At 45.6% G+C, this 14,568-nt stretch overlaps 2 protein-coding genes across 2 annotated transcripts; one reads left to right on the top strand and one right to left on the bottom strand.

Annotated features, from left to right (window-relative positions):
* The first annotated feature begins 238 nt into the window (after positions 1-238).
* On the top strand, positions 239-3,669 carry LOC136521845 (NEP1-interacting protein-like 1). The gene is made up of 5 exons (XM_066515608.1): positions 239-890; positions 1,751-1,929; positions 2,640-2,723; positions 2,868-3,038; positions 3,154-3,669. Exons 1-5 carry the CDS (start codon positions 701-703, stop codon positions 3,274-3,276), a joined length of 747 nt encoding a protein of 248 aa, XP_066371705.1. The 5' UTR covers positions 239-700; the 3' UTR covers positions 3,277-3,669.
* Positions 3,670-7,315: 3,646 nt separating this feature from the next.
* LOC136521029 (probable protein phosphatase 2C 60) lies at positions 7,316-12,359 on the bottom strand. Its single transcript, XM_066514749.1, has 5 exons — positions 11,895-12,359; positions 10,608-11,034; positions 10,106-10,473; positions 8,749-8,985; positions 7,316-8,009 (listed from the first exon to the last, which is right to left on the bottom strand). The coding sequence occupies exons 2-5, from the start codon at positions 10,924-10,926 to the stop codon at positions 7,761-7,763; spliced, it is 1,173 nt and encodes a 390-aa protein (XP_066370846.1). The 5' UTR covers positions 10,927-11,034; positions 11,895-12,359; the 3' UTR covers positions 7,316-7,760.
* Between the last annotated feature and the right edge of the window lie 2,209 nt (positions 12,360-14,568).

The raw sequence follows: 14,568 nt of genomic DNA on the forward strand, positions 1-14,568 counted from the left end.
GCAGCATTACCGAGGTAAACCTGCGATGGGATGGTGAACAACGACAGCCTATAATAGGACTTTAAAAAACTGTGCTGGCCGGGCCGGGCCGGGGCATGCACTGCAGTGTGCACTGCACCCATGCACGTGGCGCCAAAGCGGCCAAAAATATCTACTCCTACTCGGCTACTCCGGTAGGGGCTCACGCTCACCAGGGGGCAGCACAGCAGCAGCAGGCCAGCAGCGGAAGCAGGCGAGCCGCGTGAGGCGTGGTGACCCCGCGACGGCGCAACCTGCCTGCCGTGCTCTCTCCGGTCTCGTCGCGGCATAAATGCAGAGGCGACGGGTTGGTTGGCGCCATAAATTACTCGCCAACACCGCTCGACCTACCCGTCCTCCTAGCTCATCCGCGCCTGCCCCTCCCTCCCCCTTTCCCTTTGCTTGCATCAGAGCAGCTGCTGCCTGCGCCGTGGCCACCTCAATTCCCTCGCTCGTCGTCCGATCCGTTCGCCACCTCGTCCAACTTCCTCTCCCTTCCCACCACCTCTTCAACCGTACCGTCGTCGTCTAGCGGACTAGCGGAGATTGCTACGACCAGATCGGAGAGCTAGCTCAGCCCAACCCAGGAGCGGGAAGAAGAAGAGAAGAAGAAGCGAAGCGGCAGGTGAGGTGGTGGTTGCTGCCGGCGCGCGGCTAGCGAGCTTAAGCTACCTGCTAGGCCATGGATCCGTCGGGCGGCGCGTTCCTGCCGCAGCTGCAGCAAGGGAGCTCCTCCTTCCCGCGGTCCTCCAGCAACACGTCGCTCGCCAGGAGCGGCAGCGGTGGCGCCGGGCGCGGGAGGGGCGGCACTAGGGGCAGGAAGATGATGCGCAGGGTCTGCCGCGGCGTCATCACCTTCATCTTTGCCATCGGTACGTACGACGTCGTCCGAACCAACCCCCACCCCCACCCCCACGCGCTTTCGCCTTTCGTTCCTGCTCATCCTTTTCTCCCCTGCCTCTTCCTTGCTCATCCTCCTCCATTCGTATCTGCTCTGCTCTGCTCTGCTCTTGTAAAATTGCATTTGCGGTGTGGCCGATTTGGGCGCGGCGCGTGCGAATTGCATGCGATGCGAATCTTGTTTACGTTTCTGCAGAAGGTTTCCCTTTCTTTCTTCTTTGGTTTCTGTTCCCATCCGCCAGCCTGATTCACTGCACAAAATGGGGCTTTTTTTTAATCAAAGTTCATGATTATGGGCCTCTAAAGTTTTCACTTGATTCTGCTTGTTTTTTTCCTTTCAATCCTAACAATTTTCTTCATGGTTTGGCTCTGTTTCAGCTTTCAAGTGTTTTGTACATCATAGGATTATTAATCGGTTGCAATTGCTCAAAGCTCACAACTTTCGAGTGTTTGTATTGTACTAACTCTGATGCCTGATCCCTGAAACAAGAAATACAGAATCAACCTTGTCTAACTGAAACATATTTGTTGAGCTATCTATGTTCTTCCCCACCACTAAAGCTACCAGATTTTTTTGGGCTAGCTGCAACATAAGATTTGATGGCTTCAATTTTTAAGTTCAATTTGGCAAGCGATCTTTCTCTTTACTTTCTTTTTGTTTCTTTGTTTTAAGGAAAACGCTCTCTCTCTCTCTCTCTCTCTCTCTCTCTCTCTCTCTCTCTCTTTATGTATCAACTTCACTTTTGCTTTGTTAAACAAGACAAATATCTTTGCATGTCTGATGCTGCAAACTACTAATCTGAAAAGGCGCTGGGTGCATGTATGCATGCAGCTGGGCTGTTCCTGGGGGCGGTGACCGGCGGTCTGATCGGGCTGGCGACGGAGAGCGGGCTGTTCCGCGGCACCGGGATCGGCGCCATCACCGGCGCGCTCGTCTCCATCGAGGTCGTCGACTCCTCCATCCGGCTCTGGCAGGCGCGCCGCTCCGGGATCTGGAGCATCCTCTACGTGGTAAGGATAAGCACTCACCATTCACCACTAAGCACTACTGCAGATCAGGATCAGCACTGGTGATGACAGTTTCATTTGAAGATCAGATAATGCTTGCTGTGCCATGGCCCAGCAGTAGCTGGGAGTAGGACAACAACTTGCGACTGCATACCTGACTTGCTTTCTTGCGTGGACTTGCTTGCTTCTGTCTGCAATCTGCATGTCGGCTAGCTTCTGTTGCTGATCAGTCAGTTAGTTAGTAGTAGTTTATAAGCATATGCATGGATCATTAGATATTTTAAGGCTTTGTGTTTCTTTCACACAGTGCTTATAATGACGTATTCAATCAAACCTGCAACTCAGCCAAGACCCATTTGGACAGTTTCCTCCTCAACAAAGAACAATTCCTGCCTGCAATTAAAATCCTTGTGGAAAATTTGTCTTGACTGAGCATTTCCTACCTTACCAGCTACTAGTTAGTATTAGTAAATAGCCGAATAGGATAGTTGCAAGGCAGCCTCTGGCTCTCTGCATCATCTTTTTTTGTAGCATATATACAAATGACGTGAACATGCTCGAGACGACGGCGTCTCTGAAGTCTGAACTTACATGCACTGAGATGAGAAAGCGTTTCTCATGTCTGAACTGAACTTCAATCTGTTCAGTTGTGCTGCTGCTGAATTTTCTCGTGTCTTCACTAACGGCCGCAAATGTGAACGGTTGCAATGCAGCTGAACGTGATCTACAGCCTCCTGACCGGCAGGCTGGTGCGGGAGAAAGTCGACCCGGCGGTGCAGAGGGTGGTCCGGAGCCAGGTCTGTTGTTGATCCATGTCGAACATTCATGCATGCATGCATCTTGTGCTTCTCTGAACCTGCAGTGCAGCTATGCACGCAACGCTCGGGTTCGTTCGTTCCATTCCACGCCTGACGAGCTAGGTGCCTTGCCATTATTTGCAGATGAACGCGGTGGACTCGTCGCCGTTCAGGGAGTCGCCGGACCTGTTCGAGGTGGAGGCCACCAACGGCATGCCACGGGCGTCCATCGACAAGCTCCCGGAGTCGTGGATCACGGAGGATTACAGGCGCGACGCCGTCGGCGACCTCTCCGGCTGCTCCGTCTGTCTCCAGGTCCGGATCGATCTTTATTTGACGTCCGTTTCAGACATAAATCGCTGCTCGCTAGGAGTGGCGTAGAAACAGGTTTCTGAAAATCTGGATGCTGTTCGTTCGTGAATGGGTGCAGGATTTCCAGGTCGGGGAGAAGGTGCGGAGCCTGCCGGACTGCTGGCACGTGTTCCACGTGCCGTGCATCGACGGCTGGCTCATCAAGCACGGCTCCTGCCCGCTCTGCAGGAGGAAGCTCTAGACCGTACGCCATGGATGCGTTCTCGCCAGATGATGTGCCCCCGCCGCCGCCGTCGCTACTAGGATCGGAGAAGGTTGGAGCTGGAGGAGGAAGAAGAGACTGACATCTATAGAACCCTTAATTTATAGAGAGCTTTTGGTTTTCTGCTTTGCTGCTGCTGCTGCTTGTACGTGTCCTACTACGTACGTACCTTTTGCATCTTTTTTGATCCCCGCCATGATCTTCCTCTACCATGCATCGATCACCTCTCGGTTCGGTTCCTTCTATCCTGAAGATCTCATGTAATATACCCTGGACCGGCTTGTGCTTCGATCCATTCCATGCATCTCCGGACTGTGATCTGGTGTAATATATAAAAACTAGTATGTATATCATCGCACTTTGGACATGCATGATGATTGCCGTTGCTGGACGCCTGGCTGTTCCAGTTTCTCAGAGACGAATGAACTCCAACGGTTAAATTCTTTGAAAACACAGCCACGATAAGGGGCTGTTTAGTTCCTAAAAAATTTAAAATTTTGTGCAGTACCCATCACATTAAATCTTGCGATACATGCATTGAGTACTAAATGTAGACGAAAAAAAACTAATTACAGTTGGGCGAGAAATCGCGGGACGAAACTTTCAAACTTAATCAGTCTATAATTAGACACTAATTGTTAAATATAAACAAAAGTGCTACCATAACCAAAACCTAAAAATTTTTGCATCTAAACGCGCCGTAAATTCTTGGACTCGGTCAGATTATAACTGCTCGGCCTGAGCTACCGATAGATTTAGCAGTAACTGCAAGTGACCAACGCCATGATCGGGCCTGTTCGTCGTGTGTTCGTATCACTGGCGATTGTACGCCGACCGCCGACAGAGGTCGCCGGCCGGGCGGCCGGAGATTGGATTGGATTGGTTTGGTTAGGTACGTAGGTTAGGTCAGATGATTCATGGCGTCGAATAATCACCGTGTCCGGCTGCCACTGCGCATGTGTGATGCATGCGTCTGCGTCGGCGACAGCGAGAGCCATGGCAATAAATACGGATCTCGATCATCTGACAAGGTGCACACCAGTACTCCTATGGAGCGGTGCTGCCCCAGATCGGAGTGGCCAGACAGACTAGGCTATGGATCGGCAAACGTCAGTACCTGCACCAGTCGTTGCCATGTGCCAAGCCATGCATGCGATGCAGCGAGAGCGAGAGAGAGACACGGAGGCATGGAATTGAAAGGCGGGACGAACATGGGCGTCGTCGTGGTTTTCATGGTGGGTGAGAAGATCAATGCGTTCCGCACAACAACACAACCCACGAGACCCAGCTTCAGGCTTGGTTTAGATCGCAAATTTTTGCAATCTGAACACTGTAGCATGTTTCGTTTGTATTTGACAAACTTTGTCCGATCATGGACTAACTAGGCTCAAAAGATTCGTCTCGTGATTTACAACCAAACTGTATAATTAATTATTTTTTTACCTACATTTAATGCTCCATGTATGCGTCCAAAAATTAATATGATGAAGAGAGAGTGAAAAAACTTAGAATTTGAAGGTGATCTAAACAAGGCCTCAGTTTCGAATGGTATCCATATCAATGAGCCCCTGTAGGGGATATTTGGTTGATAGTCAAATTTTGTCGCACTTCACCTTAGTCAAGTTTGATCAAGTTACCAAGGCCGTGTTTAGATTTCAAAAATTTTCAACCCAAAGTATCACATCAAATCTTGCGGCACATACATGGAGTACTAAATGTAGATGAAAAACAAAACTAATTGCACAGTTAGGTGAGAAATCGCGAGACGAAACTTTCGAACCTAATTAGTCCATAATTAGATACTAATTACCAAATACAAACGAAAGAGCTACAGTAGCCAAACAGTAGCCAAACCCAAAAAAATTTGAGAACTAAACGCGCCCCAAGTATTTGGCTCACAACTAAACTCAAGTATATTTTTTTAGCGAAAGGCCCAGCGCCGCCTAAGTTTGATCAAGTTAGCAAGTATTTGGCTCACAACTAAGCTTAAGTATATTTTTTTAGCAGAAGGCCTAGTGCCCGGACATCCGGACGGGATGTCGTGTCCGGACGGGGCTCCCATACCTACGTCCCGCATCTCGCCCATCACGGGGAAACCCGCGTTCGCATCCTGCCCAACGCCCCGCGTCCGCATCCCACCCAGCGCTAGCGCCCACGTCTATCGCAAGACCCGCGTCCCCGTGCCCACCCCGCACCCGCACAGGGGAAATCCACATGGGTTGACCCACGGCTGCGCCCCAGCAACAACGACAGGCGATTGTGGCAAGCCGCCGCCCGCCAGCCATCGGCGCCGTGCAACACCCCGATCTACTTTTGAAACATCCAGATGAAACATTTGCAACATACGTCTAAAACAGATGAAACACGCATGTATATGCAACATCCAGATCTACTTTTGCAACGTCCAGATGAAACATTTGCAACATAAATATGAAACATATGAAACACTTAAAATATACGCTTGAAACATGCGGGCAGAGCCATAGCAACATTTGTAGCATCTAAATGGAACACTTAAACACAAACGTCTAAAACACCTGAAACACTTGAAACATAGGATTGCAACATACGTACATTGTAATTGCAACATATGCAACATCGTAGATCTACTTTTGCAACACCCTAACACTTAAAACATAAGTTTGAAACGCCTGAAACACTTGAAACACAGCGTCGCTGGCGCCCACGGCCTACATGGTGGGGAACTGCGGTAGCCAGCAAGCTCGAGTCCGGGGGCGTCGAGAGTTGCCCCTTCCTGCCGCGGCATCTTTGGCTGGCCGCGGTGCACGCCATGGTCGTGACGGCGCGAGGTGGATAGGGGCGCGGCGCGGGGCGTGGAGGAGTGCGATATGGGGCCGGGTGCGGCGCACCCACACTGGAGAAGGCCGACGGGCTGGAGAAGGCAAGCTAGAGAAGGTCGCCGGGCTGGAGAAGGTGCGAAGTGGATGGGGGCGGCGGTCGCATGCGCACGGTGGGTCAGCGACGAACGCATGCCTGCGGCGGGCGAGCAGTGGGCGCATGCGTGTGGCGGTGGGGAAAGGAAAATGTCGTTGTCTTTTTTTTTCCGAGAAACCATGAAATACTTAAGTGGAGCGAAGCAGGCCGGTTGGGCCAGATGGCTGCGCAGGCCCGAAAACAGGAAAGTCCGGACGGATATGCCTGGAGGGACATTCCGTTTTTTTAGACTTTACATCTCTCATAGAAGTGTGGCAAGATTCTTTAGACATGATAAAATGTGGCATCAAATTTTCTAACCACATTTTTTGTAACTTGTCACACTTAACTAAAGTTAGTTATGACAAATTACGGCTAGGAACCAAATAATCCGTAACCTTCAGTTTCACTATCTATTGCCCTGTTCGCTTGGCTTATAAGCCATATTTTTTCAGCCAACGAACAATATTTTTCTCTCACAACAAATCAGCCAACAGTACTTCTCGTTATCAGTCCTAAAAAGAATCTAATTCTAGGTCTACTCAAAGTAAAAATTATTTTAAACTTAACTAAATCTATAAAAAATATTATTAACATGTTGAAATAGATATATGCAAAAAGAATACAAAAGATGTAATTCTGGGCCTGGTCAAAGTTAAATTATTTTAAATTTAACTAAATTTATATAAAAAAATATCAACATAAATGACTCCACATAAATATACTATAAAAATATATTAAATATATTTCATGGCGATCCATCCTAAGAAAAAACCTACAAATGATACCATTCTAGGCCTGGTCAAAATCAAACTATTTTGGCCAAAGTCAAATTATTTTAAATTTGATTAAGCTTATAGAAAATATTATCAACATGAATGACTCCAAACAGGTATGCTATAAAAATATACTAATACTCTTTTAGTATGATAAATATTAGTATATTTTTATAGAATTTAGTTAAATTTCAAAGTATTTGATATAACACTAATAGAATTGCATGCTTTATGAGGAGGGACAGGGAGTATAAGTACATACTAGGAACAGTCAAATCAGCAAAACTGGGAACAACTGATAATAGTGAGACGAAATCAGTGATTTCACTTTACCAGCGGTCAATTAATAACAGTAGATGCAGTAGCATTCAAAAACAGTACATACACATACAAAACATACATACACCTCACAGCATCAGTAAAATAAGTTACTCCTCCTTTTGGCTTATTATTATTTGACATGTATATATGCACTAGGGTTAATTCCAGCACTGGAAGACATATTACTTGCTTTTCAGGTGGAAAGGATTCGAGCTTTCCACAGAGCATCATCAGAAGAACAGCGACGAGCTATCGACTTGAGTCCACACCTTGACACGGAGGAGCTTCCGCGCCTCTCCTACTTCTTTTACACCATTGAGGGGGGAAGGATGATCTTGGCCGGTACAAGTACATATATAACACATTTGACACAAGGAAAGAAAACCTCCTTCAGTCAAGGGCGTAGCCTCCTCTCCACCAGGCACTTTATAGTCACGTGGGCGCAAGCGTGTTGCTGCGCAGGCCGGTGCTGGCACCACCGCCTCGCAGGGAAAGAGTGGGACCTCGGTGCGTGCTTGCCTTGCTTACGAGGCTGGAGTCAAGGAACACTACTATGACTGTTATGTCGTCGTGGAAGTGGCGGCGAACACCGCGATCGATCTTCTTGAGGTCCGAGTACCTCATCTCTCTTTTCTTGGCTGCCTCTTGCAGTGCCGCTCTTATCAGCCTCCTAGCACAGCCCTGTAAGACCAAACAGAGATGTGAAGCATTAGACGCCGCAGTTAGCAGCCAGCTACCTCCTAACATCTAAACTTATCTTCTGTTTGGCTAAGAGCAGCAGTACATGTACCAAAGTTTTCTTACTACCACCAGTCAAGTATAGTTGATGTTTTGGACACAAATATATATTTAACTAAATGCAGGTCAAAATAGCTGTCCAAAACGTCATTTGATTTCGACCAGAGGGACTACAAAAGAAATAACTGAAAAAAGAAAACTTTTTCTGCGTTAAAGTGTTCAGTTAGGAGTTAAGAAAACCTCATTGTTTGGAGAGATTTCTAACATTTAAGCATATAAGTCCATGATGCTAGGCTCCTGAGAGCTATAGGTCCAACTCTATGTCAATCTGACAATCACAATTCTACAGCAGTGGTTCTGTTCTCTACCTTGCCTGAACTGCATTATTATTTGCCAATAATTTGACCCTTCTATTTTGTTTACACGTATTTCGAAACAAACACGATGGTCCACATGCACAGTACCCAAGGGTTATTATATTTCTGTTACTATGAAATCAATGATATTTGCAAAAGATATTCGCCTTTTCTAAAGGATGCAACTTTTTGTGTAGCAACAGTCAGCTATCAGTAGGCAAATTCATCATATTATCTTAATCACATAGTCCATGCCCCATCAACAGAAGCTTGTAGTGAGTATCCAAAGAAATATGAAATACAACAGGGGGGAAAGACTAACTTACACTGCGGGGGCTACTGTGAACAATATCAACAGCCTCTTGGTTGGTTAAGTGCTCCCAAAGTCCATCAGATGCAAATATGAGAAATTGGTCGTGTGGTTGTAGTGGTTGCACACTGATTGATGGTTCTGAACTTAGTATTGGCTTGTTAAAAGGTTCACGGAGGCGGAATTTTACATATAGGGGTTCCCTGTTGAACTCTTGCTTTTTGAGATAAGCATCACCAATTGATCTACAAACCTGCAATGTACGATAGAGAAAACTCAATAATAATTGATATACATGTGAAAACTTAGGAAGTATTGCCAAATTTGCTAGTCGTCACTAATAGAATAAAAAAAATCACAAACTTAACATCTTAGCATAGCAAGTCCTTCAACAGGCACTTAAACCATTAACAGATTGGGTATAGTAACCACCTATACAAACAAGCCTGAAGTTGAAGGGTAAGGGGGGCTTGTTTATTTTCAGTAATAGAAAGTTAAGCTGATTGACGAATTTAACATGACATTCACCAAATACTCCCTCTGGTCCATTTTATCTGGCGCACACGCATATCAAGATTCAAACTTTAAAAACTTTGACCAATAATTAGGCTAATAATTTTTAATTATTATAATACAAACTTTATATGATTAGATTTGTAAGGAATTATACTATCCAATGATTATAAGTTTATAAACATAAATAATATAATATAAAGCAAATGAATGGTCAAAGTATAATCTAGGAGACCGTGTCATTCTAACTTGCGCTAGATAAAATGGACTGGAGGGACCAAGACTTTAGCAGTAATAGTAACTAATGAGAACGAGCTTAATGCTATTATATGCTTCAGGCACTAACAATTGATACGGAAAAAACAAAACCCCACACACATCCAATAATAAAGCTCCCTGCATAAGAGAAATATGAATGGTGCCAACAATTAATCATAACACAAAGTGAGTAAGAATATTTCTGTTGTACTTCAAACAGCACCTACGAACCACTTTTTTTTTCATCCAAAGACCTACACGACTGGTCTCATTTAGTAACAGCATTAATGGATAGTTCAAGACGACCAAATATCAGGCTTGGCACAGCTCCAGACCCGAGATGGCGAGATTCATGCAGGATTTGGAATTTGTAGAACAAAATAAAGTGGTTTCAACATATGTGTTTAATCTAAAATAATAACAAAATTGCTCAACTAAATACTCTCAACATGTCCACAGCTCCGGTTCCAAGACTTTCTGGAGCTAGCGATGACCAGTTCCAAAAAATTCTTGGAGCTGGGGCTGTACCAAAGAAGGTTTGAGATGATAATTCTAACAAAATCTGAACCCAACAAATTGGTTCTCAGATACAGAATACACACCTGAATTAATCCTTTTACACGCCAAACATTGTGCTTGAGAACAACAATGTGCCTATCTTCTGGGTGCACTGACTGAAGTTCTTTTCTCACTGACTCAATACTTACATTATGCTCTGCTGACAGTTGGACAGCCAAAACTTCTCCAGTGGCCTTGACATGTCTTCCTAAAACAACACGGGAATCCCCAACATTGGCAACATAAAGCATGCCACCACAAATTACACTGACCAGGCAGCATGAGCCGACAGCCGCTATCTGAGGCTTTACAGGCCATTGTTTGGTAACAACAGAGAAGAATCCATCTTCTGTAGCTTCATACGCCTTCTTCAGTACATCAGCAGACATTGTATTCTGCTCAGATGCAAACCCTAAATACAAGCCATGAAAGATTGGATTGATCACTGGATCGCTCCTTTAAGTGTAAACTGAAAGCCAAATGCAGATATAGTACTGAGAAATGGGAATAATGCTACTGTGCAGTATTAAAAGGTTAGCAAGTTACTTTTCAGATTCTGGAAGAGATGATCATTGATATAGCAAGCCGTCTCTGGACCACCATGTCCATCGTAAACGCCAACGAAAGTGCCATATGGTCCAGAATCTAGAAAACTCAGTGGGCCCGACTCGATCTGACACTGGTCCTCAAGTAAGTTATTGGCCTGAACAACAGCCATGGAGAACTCCCCATTGACATGCTGCCCAGCATCCTTGTACCATAGAAGTCCATCCTGCCTACCGGTAACATCTGAGCCTGTTCGGGCATGCCGGTTCGATGACGGTCGCCAGCACGCCCGTAACAAGTTCATCAATGTCACTAGCATCCCTCATCAGTCATCTCTTGCACATACGCCTTCGAGCCCGCTTCATCTGTAGTACAAGAAAACCACAGTTGGATTTGTCAGCTCGCCAATAGTTTTCTTCCCTGTGTCCTGTAACAAAAACAACTAGAAATGAAGCAAACACAGCTGTGGCTTATGAACGTTGGTGAGAACTGAGAAGTCCATTGACTTTCGATCTGAAAGCATGATTCAATGATGAGTAGATAACGTTATTTCTTTTATTACATATCAGTTAGCAAATAACACTACAGGTATTATATCAATGTTGCCATAACCGTTCTCTAAACCCCTTAGACCCCAGGAATCTCCTTCTTAATAGCAGTAGAGTAGAAGTGCAAATAATCATGACATGTCCTTCCCACAATTGTTCAAAGCTAGCACTGGACTTAAAAATACTGAGAATCCAATGATAAATGCAGAATTCTGTAGGACTCCTTCCACCAGATAAGCAGAAGAAACTATATCTAATCTAGGCATGTAAATGACAATCAAAGCCAATCCCCAGGAACTATAATTACGCAAAGCCTCCTCCCCTCGCCAGGTAAATTGTTAAGCTCTCTCTGGGTCCTTATCCTTATTTATTCGCGACGCGGATGAACTGCATCATCAAAGAGGAAATGAAAGATAAAATTGGACACCGCAATTCACACATTAATTTCGCCGAAAAGCCTCCACCCCTCCTCCTCTGAAACGCTTACGCGCTTCCCGCACATGACAGGCACCCACCCCGTCAATTGGAGAAACAAGACATGATTTTCCTTAGCCCACGAACGAAAAAACACAAAATTGGAACGATACCACGGCACGCAGGCACCGAACGGCGAACACTAATAGGACAAACCCGCGGATTCGGATCAGGACGGTGCCTGTCACCGATCCTGGGGGCTGGGGCACGCGGCTCCAACCTCGAAGAGGGGGGGCAGCGGGAGGGAGGAGGGGGGAAATCGCACCTTTGCGTGGGCGGGGCGCCCAATTGGCGGGCTCGAATTGGGATTCAGCGAGTAGGGGCGAGGGGCCTCGATCAGGTCGCTCGATTTGGGCGTCCGCCACGCTGCTGCTCCTCCTCTCCTCTCTGTCTCCCTCTCCTTCTGGTCTGGACGAAGGGGGAGAGAGAAAATAGCAGAGGAAAAGGGGAAAAGTAACCGGAGCAGCCGTGGAACGGATCGGGTGGCGCGCTCTCGCCCGGCCCGGCCCGACCCGACCCAACCCACACGAGGCGACGCGGTGAAAGGATGAAGGTGGGGGAGCACGCGAGGGGAAGCTTGGGTGGGGCGCGCGAGCGCGACCGGCTGAAGTCGGGGACGACGGGCGGCGAGGGTGAGCTGAAGCGGCGGCGGCGAGGGGATCACCGGCGGACGGCGGTGGGGATCCGCGGCCGCGAGTGGCGCGAAGCGAGGGCGTGGTGTGGGCCGTTGCAACAGACACGCTAGATGATGACGTGTGGTGTGGGTAGACAAGTAAAAAAAAAGAGCAGAGGAATTTGAGAGCAACACCCACCTGGGTAAAATCCTAATTCCATATTAGCCCCTGTCAAAACCTCCCTGCTGAAAAATATCAGGCCTGACCAAATTATTCGTTCGTTCGTCCGCGTCCCCGTTCGTTCAGAATATAAAATTTGTCAGAATCGATGTCGAATTCACCTCGCGAAACCGCCAGAAGATTCTTCCCCAGTCTCGATTTTATCTCTGACGACACTGAAATGAAAGTAAGAGAGCAAGAAATCGTTATGTGAATGAATGACCATCTGCACCCTATTCGCTGTGTCGTAAAAGGTCGTAAATTTTCAGTTAGTATAATATTTTTCTCTCATACCAAATCAACCAGCAGTAATAATTCACGATGATCGTATCAACACCAGCCGAACAGGCTACTGATCTGTCAATGCGTTCACATGTGGATGTAGTTAGTTTTAGAGCGTAAAGTTTTGGGGTGTCACATGGAGGTATCATATGGGATATTTGGATACTAATAAAATAATAAATTACAGAATCCCTCAGTAAACCGCGAGACGAATTTATTAAGCCCAACTAATCCGTCATTAGCGTATATGTTACTGTTGCACTTTATTATCAAATTATGGTCTAGTTAGGCTTAAAAAATTCATCTCGCAGAGTAGTCACAAGCTGTGTAATTAGTTATTTTTATAGTTTATATTTAATACTCCATACATATGTTAAATATTCGATGAGATATGGTGTAAATTTTTAGGAGGAACTGAACAAGCCCTTACGCCACGTTCGGTTGGCTGGTTCGTTTTGTTGCTGGTTCGTGAAGAAGTACTGCTGGCTGGTTTGTGTAAGAGAAAAATACTATTTCAGCTGAAAATTTACGATCGTTTATGACAAGCCACAGTCAAAGGAACATGTCGTTAGTTGGTCACACTTGGGAGATGACTGATGATGGCTCTGCGGCCTCTGCCTGCCCTGGCAGCGGCAGCTGCTTCACCTACTCTGTCCACCAAGGTCGTCATCGGCATCTGCTGCCCGCTCCGTCGAAAAGCCACGAGCTTGCCAAAGATCACGGTCACGTTTTTGTCCAAATTGGTTGGCTGCAACTGATCAGGCCACAAACTCTTGGACCCATATCTGACTGAATATTCATTTGTGCGGTTCCTAACTGGACAGAACTCTGAATATTTGCTTCTGAACTGTGAAAATTCAGCAGCTGGTATGAGTCGACGACGGCCCGGTATGCCAACGGTGTGGTACCGCTGGTCTCCGTCTCTTTTACTTCCTCGGTCGTAAATTATAAGTTATTTTGGATTTGTCTTAAGTCAAACTTATCTAATTTTATCAAAAAAAATTAAAAATATATTAACACCTTATATAATTTTTAAAAATACACTGTCAAAATATAGTTTGATGTTGTAGAGATTTACATATTTTTCTATAAATTTGATCAGGTTAAAGATGTTTGACTTAAACAGAGCTAAAACAACTGATAATTTGGGATGGATGAAGTACCTATCTCTGCCAAACACAACATAAGCATGCCGAGCTGTCAACGTCCATCTTTTTGCACTGCTTCTATATTGAAGCGTAGATAACAACATGAAGAAAAATGTGCTGCAGGAGTATGAAGAGCCTGCACCAGCCCTTGCTTCACTCTATGGCTTTCATTCAGGCGTTCACACTGACCATGATTAGATCGTGTCAAGGCAGATGATCAGCATTGACCAATTTATTAGAGTGAGAGGGTGTTAGTACGTTCAATAATAGCCTAGCAATATAGTACATATCTCATTGATTAGTGATAGAGCAAGGTGGGTGGTAAAACAAGACAATTCTGTTCTCAAAACAAAATGAGATTTAGCCCGTGTTTAGTTGGACGAAATTTAGAATTTGGGTTACTGTAGCACTTTCGTTTTTATTTGGCAATTAGTGTTCAATCATGGACTAATTAGGCTCAAAACGTTCGTCTCACGATTTTCAACCAAACTGTACAATTAGTTTTTTTTCGTCTACATTTAATGCTCTATGCACGTATCGCAAGATTCGATGGAATAACTACTGTAGCACTTTTTGAGAATTTGGGTTTGGAACTAAACGCGGCGTTTCGGAGCTAAGATAGGATGCTGATCCTATTGTTGGAATATGAGTGAACTCTCACAGGTTTATAAACTTT

The sequence above is a fragment of the Miscanthus floridulus genome, chromosome 18 (genome assembly GCF_019320115.1).
Source record: "Miscanthus floridulus cultivar M001 chromosome 18, ASM1932011v1, whole genome shotgun sequence".
Taxonomy (NCBI): Eukaryota; Viridiplantae; Streptophyta; class Magnoliopsida; order Poales; family Poaceae; genus Miscanthus; species Miscanthus floridulus.